A 13435-nucleotide genomic window follows, 5' to 3' on the forward strand; every position below is an offset into this window, starting at 1 on the left:
CTGTCTTTGACCGGAGGAAACTGTAGCCGCTGCGCTTGAATGGCCTTCGTCTGAATGAACTCAGAACCTCCCCCCCTTCCCAATCCACGCTAGTAATCTACAAGCAGATGTTGGGAGGAAGGTATGAAGTGGTCCAGTGGTCTGTTGGGCTTCTTGGGACACGGAGTGGGACAATTCTGCCTTGGCTCAAGGGAAGTCAGAGAAGCCCAGCAAACAGAAAAACATTAGGATCCCCCTCCGAACAACAACATCTTTAACTTTGTTTTGACACCCCATAGCTTGTCAGAACTACAATTTGCTCGGGGGAGAGGGGGTTAGAAATTGAATGAATGATTAAAAGCTTTTACAAATAATCTTTATTGACGAAGTTGTTGGGGTCAATCTACATATAACATACAATACATGTGATATATGAAGTGCACATTATCTACAGAAAAAGATGACAATGATATTGCCCACATCGTGGACAGCATAACAATTCCTATCTAATGTAATAAGATATTTCTAATGCACGTCAAAAGGTGCCATTTCTCTTTTGAGCTTGAAGGCAAAACTTTGTACTGTACACATGCGGAGTGCGAAACTGACGTGTGGTCATCATCTATGAAGTTTGCTACGATGATTCGTACTATTTTATTCCACGTTGCATGGATGGCTCCATAGGAGTATACACACTTTTTGTGGCCATATTCAATAGGAAATGACAATCATAAGATATAATCACGAAATCATCTTTTTCATAACATTGACCTGAGAAATGTAAAAGCACGTTTCATTTGCACTTTCTATGCGGTGGCCGGCGTTCTATCAACGCCAAGAAAATTTGAAAGGCTGGTTGTATGCCGAGCCGTAGGTCGTCTCGAAACGCATTCTGTTGCCGAAGATGTCTTTCCTAGTAGGGACGTTAGAGGGCGCTGTTTCGGGACGACGCCATAGCCGCCTGTCGATGTCAGGATTGGTTGTTTTGAACTCCATAGGACTAGACCTGAAACATGACAATGGAAAGTTCAGTTTACAAGTGCACGAGTAATGGTAGAATACCGCAGTGGATATCATATGTGTATCCACCAAACGAGGATATTATGCATATCCATAAAACGTGGACTAAACCTTCACATGGTCTAACAATTATACATAACGTTAAATCGGCCATCCCCTCCTGCCACTTCCTTCATAATGTAATCGAATCGAACACCAAGGGATGCTTAATCTCAAGCAGATCCACGGTTGCGTAATATACTATCAAACCCACCATTCGAGTGAAGGCAGATCTCCGGTGCCCGTTTGACTCCCTTTGGCCGACTATACTCCTTAGTCAGCTTTGATACTATATTATGGCACCGCAGGATCTGCTTGGAGATTAATGTCTGCTACTTCTGCCAGTAATCATGGTAACAGTCGTCTGATACAGGTCATTGACCTCATTTGTTTGGAGAAGAAGAAGAAGAAGAGCAAGAACGATATTGTTTCCCTTCAGAGAAAATAAAATTCATAAGCGATTACATTCCCACTAAAATCAACAAACAAAAATAATATGATCATGATCACAGATGCTTGCAAATGAATGAGAATTCGGCCACACGTGCCCCTCCCCGGTTTAAGTTTACATTGGAAGATACAAAAGTTGGACTTACAGCGCCTTCCACATGTAGGACTGTAGTGTCGGAGGTGGAGGCTTCATACTCATCATCATCTCTCGTAACTCGGGAGGGTGACCTGGTAGGGTAAAACATCGCGTGCATAAATGTGTGATTTTTTCGTGGAGATTTTACCGGGCACAAGACACATCTAGCAAAACAGCTATGTTTTTGTGAACTATTCTCCCTTTCTAAGTAATTTCAGTGCGTTTATATTTAGATTTTTCTGAAAACACTTTTGTTGGAGGTACGTACAAACAAACACATAAAAGAAAATAACTTACCGAAAGCCCAGCGCCTGTCGTAAGATGCCTCGTAAGTAGACTTAGCAGGGTACTTCTGAATCGGAACCCCCCACACGTCACGCTGTACAGCAGGACGGCCTCCGGAGGCCGTCACAGGTCGGCCGGTTTTCATGGACTCTTGTGCTCTTTGCTAACAAAGACAACAACAACAACAGCAGCAATTGATTACATGTAAATATGATAAATGAAGGGCTTTCCTTTCGTTATACAGTTCAAACATGTTAAGCACGCGTCTAATATTCAAATAGATCTAAATAAACAAGCAAGCAAGGTTCTCCATCGATGTCCTTTCTCATTTGTTGATCTTTCTTATCATCCATTCATCTATATAGTTGCCTATTGAATTATTAGTGGTGATTAATAAATGCCACTCACTGTATAATGTTCACTCAAAGTCTATTCCAGCTATTGCCTGAAAACGCCATATATATATATATATATATATATATATATATATATATATATATATATATATATCTACATCATATGTTTTATTATACACCTTGCTTCTTCATAGGTTTTAATTTATTTCCCGCACCTGTGCATGTTTGATCTGTGCCGGGGCCGTGGTCGGTCTAGCTGGCGCAGTCTGTGGACGGGGTGTAACGCCCTTCCCTAAAGTCAGACTAGAAATAACAAGAAAACAGAGAAAGTTCTTTATGAACCATAGATTGTCGACTGAAATCGTCTTAACATCTTGTCATGTACACTCCCATCAGATGAGCTAAAGTCACAAATCAATACTTAACAGAAAAACCAACTGGAATCTAAAACCGTGCAATCTGCTCCACCCCTTACGCTTCGCCAAAAAGATAAAACAACAATCTGTATGATGTCGTTAGAGTGCTCCCTTGCGAAAATGTTCAGGCAGGTTCCAGACGTTGGTTTCTGGAATCGGAACTGCCATCCATGGTAGGTTGCGTTTCAATAAATAAAAAAATCGTTCCCGCTCACGTTGACCAACTATAATCATACAGACAACGTGCAACACTCTACCTTTTACATTTTATTACATTGTTATATTTCCCTCCCACCACGTGAGCAAGGGAGACATATTGTGTTCTCTATAGTCTCACTTGTCTCTCGGCTTGGGTGCGTGGATACGTCCGTATTCGCCCGGCCATACGCCTGTTACGTGCTTTCCTTCACGTATAGGGCTGTAAGATGAAGGAAGATGACATTACTTTAATTCTATACACTAAATAAATTTTCTTTCTTACTACGTACACGACAAACTATCCTGCACAACTTACTAAAATAAATCTAACACTCATGTATAAAAAAGTACATGTACTAAGACACGGCAATGTATTGCTCAAGTACGCGCAAGTACATGTGGCAAATAGACACAATAAAGTATATACGCACAAGTATTAAGATACGACAGGTACTAAGATACACCAAAGTGTTACTCACTTGTGTTGCACATTATGGCCCTTGAATTCTCGCAGCTTGATTGATATCGCACTCATCTTGTTGGATCTGCATTCAGCTGTATTAAAGAAGAACCGACATATCTTATGAGATCATAAAACGTTTCATACTGTTGTCACTGGGGGTAGGTCTATTTCTACGGCTTCTTAAGTTTATGTAATTACAATTGGTCGGCACTTCTCAAGGCCTGCGCACGTACCACATTTACTGTAGTATTCTGTGTATAGTCAATGCAGGGTCTTCAGAGCTGCCATCCCCTTCTAAAACATTGACTTTCCATTTCTATCTCCTTACAGAATGGGAGGAAAGGTCCAAAATCGGTACCAAACTAGCCTGGATACCATACCCCAACCTCATACTTGAGATCGGGCTGGGGTTTGGTAACCAGGCTAGTACCAAACGACAGTGAATTTATAGTTTTGGAGAGAGTGACTCTTTCCCCAAGAGACCACCAATCTTGATTTAATCATAAACCAGGTCCATGATAATGATCAATGTCGCTGTAACAGAGGACACGGTCCCCCAGAGCAACCTATCGTGTCAACAACTTGACCTTCCTAGAAGGAATAACACTCCGAACAAAACGTCTTGGTGGCGGGTTGCCGTCTGAAAACACCCCAAGTGTTTTTATAGTCCCTTTGTTTACCCCGGTGTTTACACTGGACGTGGTAACGCTGGGTCGTTTAGCTGGACTTCCGGGTTTGGCTACTAGTACGTGTTTAATATACATGTGAGCCACTTTTGGCGTAATACTTCTTTTTCTTGGGATCTTTAAGATGGCCATTGAAATCCACATGATAGCACTCTCAACTATTGTGAATAAATCATTAATCTTCATTCATTCTCGATTACTACGTATCTGAATTCTTTGAACTTTCTAATCAAACCTTTTAAGTTGTCGAGTTTGAGACAAAACGTGTAGACTTTGCTCTTAATCTGTCCCTCAACATGTTTCTGAGTAATTATCTAGGGCATGTAACTAGGCATTACACATTTATGCACGCCCAGTCTGGTGATTTAATGGGCTTATCATGCCGCAAAGCATGGTCATTAGCCCACATAACTCACCTGCGGAATATAATGGTTTCCATTCAAACCACACACCTGTCGTATTAAATATAGATCCCGCTTGAAACCATACCATGTGAAAGTGCCAAGTGGTTCCCAAACGCTTTTCAATCGCTGGAAGTTGATTTTAGTAAGGCGTACACTGATTTCCTGTGTTGGACATAGGTATGGCACGTTGGAAAGAGTTTTGGAATTTTGATCCTGGCTTAGCTGCCCTGCTTTTATTTAAGACAAGAAACGTATTTCTTGTAACGATGTCTTCGTCTTGTTTTGAATAGCAAACAAGGTGCAGTAACTAGAAACATATCAGTTGGGCGTAGTTAAGACAACAAGAATGGGCCTTTGATATCTCGATATTTACAGTACACGTTGTGATTGTTGTGGCTTTTAGTACCCTGTGTACATTGCAAATCCCCTAAGCAAAACAACTGTTTCAAACTCTAAGCAGGGAAATGTTTTCAAAACCACTAACGTTACGTTTACAATACAATAAATAGGGACAAATTTTCAAAGTAACGTTGATGTTGCAATTGATTATTAATATGGTCAGAAGGACAGATTGCGGATGGAACGAATGGAATTCCTGACAGTGTTTGGAAGTTTCCGTAGATTTTATCACACGTTAACGCTGTAAAACGCTGTGCAAGAAAACCGAAAACAAGTCACACACATGGCACCGATGTCTGTGTTTTTGGTGCCTGTCGTGGTAGTTGTTGATAACACGTTCTATTCAACAGTATTTTCAGAATGGAATTTATTTGTTTCTTCCGAACACTGATTATATTTTATTACAATGGGTTTAACGATAAAATGTCCTACTTTGAAGCCATACCTACCAGACCAAAGTTCTGTACTTAAAAACTTACCTTAACTTGGTGAGTGGGCGCGAGGTAGTAGTGCCTCAAGTCATTTTTCCCCAAGTGTCTTGGTGTAGTGAAGTTTCGTAAAGAGAATCCTTCCCCCTGGTTTCAACACGCTCTACTGAGCACGAAAATCCCTCTTTGAGTAGTCTGAGTGCACATGAATCAACACTCGGGTTGAGTCACCTGAGGGGCGGTACAGTAAGCATCCGAGCGGATCGAATTTGACGAAAAATTACAAAGGCAAATGGTTGTAATGGATTAAAACATACAATGTGTTAAGAAAATCATATTTGTCGGTTCAAACATTGGTCTTGTTTTCTTTTTGAGAGACGTATGTCATTTTTAACCTCCACTGGGGTTAGTAATGGTTTGTCCCGCAGACGACACGTTCAGTAGCAGGACGCCGAGACGTAGCCATGGCGACGGTTTGTTTGGCGCATGCCCAGGTCTCCCCCACGTTGTGCTCGGGTTACCATCGCTGGAAAGGTCACAACTTGTCATGTCTTTGTTTCCAATGCAAAGAAAGGGTCGGGTGGCGTTTAAATTAGGGACGTTTCAAGTAAAGCGGAGGGCGATATATTGCAAAGCACCTTCCACAACTCCGGATGCTCTGGATGTTGTCTGAAAGTCAAGTGCGCAAAGTTATTCCTTGTCGCCTTGAAACAACATTTATCATCTTTTAAGATTAAAAACGCAGATAACCAGCCAATTGCAGCTTAAGAACATGCTCAGGTTGCCAAAAGGACAGTGTTCAAACATTGTAACGTGTTAGGTATTTTTCCCTAATGAGCAATAAAAAAATGCAATTTCTTATGGCCTAAGAATTAAACTCCCAATATAACGTTAATGTCATAGAATCTAGGAGGTTTCATAGAAGTATGGAAGAAATAAAGGCAGTACTTTTCCCCTTATGAAAATTAATAATCGTAATATCTAATTCAATTCCTTTTTTATTGAATCTGACTTTACGCTTTACATTTGTTTGTTTTCCTTCCTTATATTTTCTTTCCCTTCTTTCTGCATGGTTTGCGTGTTTATTAGTTGCACCAATTGTTTATTCTTCGGACATAAGACCAAACACCTCAGTCTATCATGCTTCGGGGATTCGCCGGATGATTGGAATATGACCTGTAAGTTTAAAAGAAGTCGACAGAAGTCGCTTTTTTCCAGTGTACGTGACGACACTGCTGAAACTTGAGGCATGTGTCTTGCATGTCCCGTCTTGTTGTGGCTGGGAGATGCATCATTCACCAAATTAGTACAAAAGGGCGGGGCCAGTCCACCTTACCTGCTATCTGATTGGCTTAAATATGGAGAGGCTTTTACGTCATCCACTACCTTCTGTATTGGTACCCCCTTGTATATAAAAGATATTGCTGTTCCATGTCCCACTAATACCTGCTTTGGTCAAAACGTCTGGCCTCGCCACTAAAATAAAATACTGATTTGATATTCTAGTTGGCACAAAAGGTGTTTACCTTAGAGAATCTGTCTTTCATACCGTTTGACTTGACGGTATTACGGGAGGAACAGCGCAAGACAACACAGCCGCCAGCCTGGCTCACCTTTGATACAGACCTTGTTTTTAGAGCGAAGTTCTTCTCATCATCTGCCATTTTCTCGTCTCTAGCGCGACACATTTTGGTTATTTTCTCCTGTGCACATTCCTCGGCGGTATGTCTGCCCGAGGCGGGAAGAAGCGGGTGAAGGCAGTGTCTCGATCAGCGCGGGCGGGAGTTATTTTCCCGGTCGGCCGGATCTACCGGTACCTTCGGCGAGACACCCACCACCTGAGGATCGGTATGGGCGCTCCGGTGTACCTGGCCGCCGTCATCGAATACCTGAGCGGTATGGAAAAGCTATTACCTGTTCAAAATACGCTATATTTTTGTATTATTCCGAATATTATGAGTGTAAGACTTGATATACTGGGGCAGCCATTTTCCTTTCTTGGATATCATTGCCATCTTGCTGTGATGTCACTGAATGCATTAAACTGAAGGGGGCGTGGCACATGTATAAGTTTCTGACATGTCCTTCATTCATTCGATATCTGGCTTAGATCAATAATTTAAAAGCCAAGGACCAAACAACTGACACAAATGACCCTTGTTAATCAATGAATATCATTATGATAGTGAAATGCAAATTACCACCATTACTTATTTAATAGTAACAGGCCATTGGACTGAGTACTTGTCTCATGAACATGTCTCATGAACCAAGGAGGTTAATTCTTTAACCTCCTTGCATGAACTAGATAATGTGTAAAAAAATAGCTGTACAACAAAACAATTGTAACTTCTGTTAACATTTTGAGAATTTTACATTTGACCTTGCTTACTGTTTTTGTTCTTCAGTTTAAATTTGAATTTAAATTGCTCAGTGTCAATGTGGAGAAATAGAATTTAAAAGAAGCTGCATAGACTGGAAAACTAGCTCTCACATTGCATTTAGAAGGGAATTTAGCATCTATGACACAGCAGATGAACAGATATCAGGATCTCAGAAAACAAGGGGAACTGGTGGTAGTGCAGGACTTGCTGAAACTGCTAGAAAACATGTTGCTAAGCTAATGCACTGGGAGCCCGGCACAGAAAACAGATGCTGCCTTGTCCAGAGGCTGATTGGAGTGACTGGTGTCTCTTCTGGGCTGGGGCTCAGAGGTCGTGTGCCAATAAACTGATTTGACCTCTGATCCAAGTCATCCCACTTTAGCACCTGTGCCACAGCCCAACATTTGCCAGTCATGTTGATTAATGAGATATCAGTAATGTTATATACAGTAGAACCCAGTTAATTGCACAACAGATAACCGCACACTTCTGTTAATTGCACCGTGTGCGGTCCAGCAGCATAGCTTCGCTTTGTTACACCATTCGGATAACTGTACGAAATGCGCTGGCAAATGGGGTGTGCAATTAAACAGCTTCTATTGCATACACTTCCATTATTACTATTGAAAGGGTCTGCCGTTTTAATACAAATTTTCACATGATGTCAATCAGCTGAGATTCTGGAGCTGGCTGGAAATGCTGCGAGAGACAACAAGAAGGGACGGATCACCCCTCGTCACATCCTGCTGGCCGTGGCAAACGATGAAGAACTGCACCAGGTAAGTGATTGTCATTAGGTACCGTTACAAGAAGTTGGAGTTGTGGTGGAGCTGTATTGTTTGTTCATGCTATATATTAGTCTGTCGTCTTGGTGAAATTTCAAATTAAGGTAGACTATAGTGTTGGGAAGTTTTCTTGGTGCAGACCTGTATCAGTCTACAATTTTCACGGGCTGTTTTATTTCTGAATCCAGCTCTTGAAGCATGTGACTATTGCATCTGGTGGAGTGCTACCGAAGATTCATCCCGAGCTTCTCACCAAGAAGCGAGGCCAGAAGCGCATCTTCGACGCGCTGCAGCCACCAATCCCGCCTCCTCCTGCCAAGAAAACAAAGACTACGCCTCCTGCCAAGAAGTCACCGGGCAAGAAGAAGGCAGCTGCTGCAACGCCCTCTACTGGGGGCAAGGGGAAAGGCAAAGGGAAGGGGAAAGGGAAAGGAAAGAGCACAGAGGTGTGTAAGGCAGATGTGCTGCACCTATATTTCTAGTATATGGCTACTAGTACAGTACTAGTAACTTTGAACCCCCATTTTCTAGGTTTATAATCATAAGGCCACAGCATGTAAATTTTATGGATGACATCTGCGCGCTCACTAATTTTCGCCTGATTTCAGAAAAAAAAAACAAGAATTTTTTTCTTCTTCAGGGAAGGCCAGATAGACGAAAATGGGTAAAGGTTGTGTTGTAACCAAATTATCGAATGTAGAATTGACACTAGAGACTCTGTAGCATTGACTGTAGCTGTAGAAGTGAAACTTGATAGATAGTTGTAAGAGTGGCAGAACTACTAGTATGGAAGCTATGAGTGTAGTTGCCAACATGGTCAATGATACCAGTCTACCACACTAGTGTCACTTTAACTACACTGGTGCACTTCTTAAATACAGGAATGAATGCCTTGTTGGCTGTGATGCCATATTTTGTCACTTCAAGTCTTGTTACAACGTCTATTTTGAAAATTTGCCATCTTGTTTTTTTTACCCATCTTGTTTTTTTTTCGCCCTATCTCATTATTTTTGCAGTCTGCAGAGGATGTCATCCATAAAATTTACTTGCTGTGGCCTAATGATATGTGGTACACACAGAAAAAGTGTCGTACAAAATATGGAACTATCTTTAATGTTAATTAGCAAAAAAGCATGATGCTACCAATGAAATATTAAGGGATGGAAGCCCCTTAACCTTCATAGATCAGTCTTTTTCAAAACACCTTTCCAAGTTGACCTTAAGGTTGCACCCTTACAGACAACGATAAGCACAGCTGACAGCACAGAAGACGCGGGGTCTGGAGGCGAGGAAACCACAGCAGCATCAGCAGACAGCACCAGTCCTGCCATGGCCACTGGCATCACCATACTGTCAGAGAAAAAACTCTTCCTTGGACAGAAGGTTGGTCAGACTTCAATTGTGTCGGAATGCTGAGTTATGAATCGTGGATTATCAAATTATTATTACTTTATATATTACTGCAATGTTTGAATCTGGAGTGGTCAGCTGGCATAACTGTAACAGACCAGCTCTTCAGGCTCACTGCAGCAGCTGGCTTAATATTACACCGAGACCTGCCAAACTAAAATCATTCATATCTAACTGAAATGGCAGTATGAAGCCATCTATTGAAGAAAGAAGCCCCAATTGTATTTCATAAAAGAAAGTAATCTGTGACAGGTGGGAAAAATGATTTAATGTTTGATCAAAAATTAAATGTGTTGTCTTACTTTCCCAGCTAACAGTGATCCAAGGTAACATTGTAAACCTGCCAGCTGATGCTGTTATACACCCCACCAATGATTCCTTCTACCTGGGAGGAGAAGTCGGTAAGTTGTTTTAAATCTCACCTTGGGTAAACTGTTAAGTGCCCTTCAGACTAAAAACAACACATTAGATTATGACATTTGGTTTAGTTTCTGTTTAATGTTTTGACATCAAAATGTTTTGGCAGTTATTTTGACATCTCAGTTCTAGTCTGTGAACCATTTTTTCTGGTACCCCTGGATAAAAACTTTGAACAAATTGATAAAACACAATGACCCTTCACATGAATATTAATTGAAAGTAATATCATTTAATTGAGATTCCTATATTTCTCAAGGTAACACCTATATCAAAAACAAATCTTATAGTCTTTTCTGTTCCTTGTTGACTGGATGTATTTGTAGGATCAGCACTACAAAAGGCAGGAGGGAAGGAGTTTGAGGGGGAGGTGAAGAAGCTGCTTGAAGCCAATGGTTCACTAGACACCACAGGAGGTATGTGCTCTGCTGTTACTGTCATATTCTCTGGGATCATATACGGACATTTGATGGGCAAAGACTCAATAAAGATGGGCAATACCATTCAGCAAATGGGTAACCCTAGCTAACATGTCAATATTTCCAACAGGATGAAATTGATATCAAAAGAATCAAACCGAAGAAAAAAAATACCCGCCAAAACTGACCTGTGTGGAATAGATTCATAGCCTAATCAAGCAATTCTTTGTCACTTTTGTTAGAAGTCAGAGGGGCGAGTAGAACAGAAATAAACAATATATACAAATATTCTGACAGACCCTGGTATCGAACCTGGGTCCTCAAGATCACAAGAAAATTAGTCACTGCAACCTTTTTTGCAGTCTTCTTATTTCAGCAACAAAATCATTAGACTAACTTAATTTCTGTATGATGTTACTGTTTAGAAGGATTGGTGAAGATTGCAAGAAAAGGTGAAAATCGTATGTTTCTTAAAATGTTACAAAATCTTATGATCAACATACAACGTACTGAAAAGAAACTTGTTTTATCTAGCTGCCATCTGTCCTGGACACAACTTCCCTGCCAAGTATGTGATCCACTGTAACGGGCCCTCCTGGAACACAGACAAGTGTCAGGACAACATGGAGAAGACGGTCAAGAACTGTCTGGCCCTGGCTGACGAGAAGGACCTAACTTCTGTAGCATTCCCATCCATTGGAAGTGGTCGGTACGTATCACTCCTGAAAACTGAGACTTCTCACTTAACTGTTTAGTTTTGTGCTCATTTCCCAAATACAGTCATCTTTATTGTACAACAGTGCAATTTCAGCTGAATGACAAGTCAAAGCTGCCCAAGAGGACCACTCAAGGGACAGATAAGATTTGGTCTATGTGGACAGGTTGTTGCTATACTCAAGATTCTTAATGCTACATGTCAATGGGAAAGTAATTCTATTCTAAGCAACCACTAAAAAGCGGTCACATGGTACAGGTGGTCTTTATGTAGAGGTTTTCACTTGCATAGGTTTGACTGTATTACCAGATATTGGTCATGCATTAATTGAACAGCCCTTGTATACGGCTTTGGTAGAAATTTTTCATGCGTATATTGAATCATGAAATTTTGACTCTCTCTCCAGTGCTGGCTGGCCCAAGCAGACAGCTGCCCAGCTGATACTGAAAGCCATCAGTAACTACTTCTCCTCACAGATGACATCCTCCATCAAACAAGTCTACTTCGTCCTATTCGACATGGAGAGCATCGGAGTCTACACTAGTGAACTTGCTAAACTGGACATCAACTAGGTCTTAGATGACTGTAATATGCTTTCTTATTTAGTAGTGAATGACTTCAAGTCGATATTTTACTCTTTTGGTTACGATGGATAATTTTCGAATACTCATTCCCTTTTCTGGTCAAATCCTTGAAAATTCTGAAGTTTGTGTCCCATTTTGAGGCTTTGATCTGTACCTTGTTACATGCAAGAACTTACCTTCACCATCACAAGGATATTTTCTACTCCCCCATGAGTAAAATGGAATGGCCCAGACTTGTGTACATACTAGCGAAATCAGAGGGAGATAAAAGTTTATATATCATTTTGCACTTCTTAAAGAAGTAGTAGCTATAGAACACTGTAAACTTTCCAGAAACTTTTCTTTTTTTCTAGAAAAGTCTTTCTTTCAAGACATGTTGTAAAGGTTACTTTATTTAAGTGCATCTTTAACTTTCTTGAAGTAAAAAAAAAGCGTTTTCATCCTTGTAGTTTTAACTCTGGAAGGGAAAGTACTGCCTTAATTTTCCCCCTTTTTCAATGTGATAAGAAGATAAGTTTGATATGCCTGTAATAAGGCATTGTAATTCTAAACGGAATACATAGTGAACCTGTGTCTTATGCAGTGTTTGGAAAGAATTGCTACATGAAATTGTAGGGTGACATAAGAATCATAAGTCATAATCAGTTAATGATATGTACTTAAAGCTTTGCATGAACTCTTACTATGAGTATAATCTCATTTCTTGATTTGATATTTGATTCAGAGTTTGCAGTACTTTGCACCAATTTTAGACAGGTTTTTCGTGGTCAAGCTGGTACTTATTTATGAACAAACCGTACATTACATTAGTAATGTCCGTGAGTCTAGAATCTTATTTTCGTTTTTACATAACGAATATAGATATATCAAATGTACTGATGCTGTAAGGCACGTTGGCAGCAAAAATCATATACTGCATGAAAATATACATTTGTTAACGTTACCTCGATGTCTTTGATTATAAGCCCACTGCTCTTTATTAGTATGATTTACAGCTTATAATTGTCAACACATAGAGACTGTATAATTTGACAGCAAAAGTGCATTAGCATATGCATCATTGATGTACAGCTTAAAGTTTGTGGATGTTTGAGTCTATGCTGAATAAATGGCAAGAGTGGCTTATAATACATGCCATTATGCTATAGCTATAAACATAATGATTGCTTCTGACAATTTTAAAGGATATTTTCTCCAGGTGTGATAATTTTAGATGTGCGATTCCTATATGACATGCTGTTTGCAATTAATGTTATCAAATGTGCCATGAAATGTCACAATTATATTGTCCTATATATGTGAGGATGTATTGTGTCATTGATCATTAGATTATGTTCGAGATTGTATGTTGAAAAAGACTGATGCATGCTGATGAAAAAGATCTAGAGAGAAGAGAGTAGATGAAGAAGTAATTCTTACAACGTTTGACTAAACATAGGACAAAGGACAATCATCATCAACA

The 13435-nt window shown here is 40.3% G+C and overlaps 2 protein-coding genes across 3 annotated transcripts; one reads left to right on the forward strand and one right to left on the reverse strand.

Annotated features, from left to right (window-relative positions):
- Positions 1 to 336: 336 nt before the first annotated feature.
- LOC118411270 lies at positions 337 to 7053 on the reverse strand. 2 transcript variants are annotated; one of them, XM_035813443.1, is made up of 8 exons: positions 6886 to 7053; positions 5311 to 5490; positions 3359 to 3434; positions 3019 to 3099; positions 2481 to 2568; positions 1922 to 2072; positions 1635 to 1716; positions 337 to 985 (listed from the first exon to the last, which is right to left on the reverse strand). In XM_035813443.1, the coding sequence occupies exons 3-8, from the start codon at positions 3412 to 3414 to the stop codon at positions 808 to 810; spliced, it is 636 nt and encodes a 211-aa protein (XP_035669336.1). In that variant the 5' UTR covers positions 3415 to 3434; positions 5311 to 5490; positions 6886 to 7053; the 3' UTR covers positions 337 to 807. The 2 variants fall into 2 exon arrangements, with proteins under 2 accessions (XP_035669336.1, XP_035669335.1); XM_035813442.1 differs by having other exon boundaries at positions 6873 to 7030.
- On the forward strand, positions 6887 to 13273 carry LOC118411268 (core histone macro-H2A.1-like). Its single transcript, XM_035813439.1, has 8 exons — positions 6887 to 7155; positions 8316 to 8422; positions 8617 to 8874; positions 9668 to 9811; positions 10149 to 10239; positions 10582 to 10671; positions 11209 to 11383; positions 11796 to 13273. The coding sequence occupies exons 1-8, from the start codon at positions 6984 to 6986 to the stop codon at positions 11959 to 11961; spliced, it is 1203 nt and encodes a 400-aa protein (XP_035669332.1). The 5' UTR covers positions 6887 to 6983; the 3' UTR covers positions 11962 to 13273.
- The last annotated feature ends 162 nt before the right edge of the window (positions 13274 to 13435 follow it).

The sequence above is a fragment of the Branchiostoma floridae genome, chromosome 3 (assembly GCF_000003815.2).
Source record: "Branchiostoma floridae strain S238N-H82 chromosome 3, Bfl_VNyyK, whole genome shotgun sequence".
NCBI lineage: Eukaryota > Metazoa > Chordata > Leptocardii > Amphioxiformes > Branchiostomatidae > Branchiostoma > Branchiostoma floridae.

Excerpts from the sequence above, each read along its gene's own strand:
- LOC118411270 (XM_035813443.1), bottom strand. The coding sequence starts at position 3,414 with ATGAGTGCGATATCAATCAAGCTGCGAGAATTCAAGGGCCATAATGTG. Across the intron at positions 2,073-2,480 it reads CACAGATCAAACATGCACAG|CAAAGAGCACAAGAGTCCAT; the intron begins GTGCGGGAAATA and ends TGTCTTTGTTAG. Across the intron at positions 1,717-1,921 it reads CGACAGGCGCTGGGCTTTCG|GTCACCCTCCCGAGTTACGA; the intron begins GTAAGTTATTTT and ends TTACCCTACCAG.
- LOC118411268 (XM_035813439.1), top strand. The coding sequence starts at position 6,984 with ATGTCTGCCCGAGGCGGGAAGAAGCGGGTGAAGGCAGTGTCTCGATCA. Across the intron at positions 8,875-9,667 it reads GGAAAGGAAAGAGCACAGAG|ACAACGATAAGCACAGCTGA; the intron begins GTGTGTAAGGCA and ends GCACCCTTACAG. Across the intron at positions 9,812-10,148 it reads AACTCTTCCTTGGACAGAAG|CTAACAGTGATCCAAGGTAA; the intron begins GTTGGTCAGACT and ends TTACTTTCCCAG.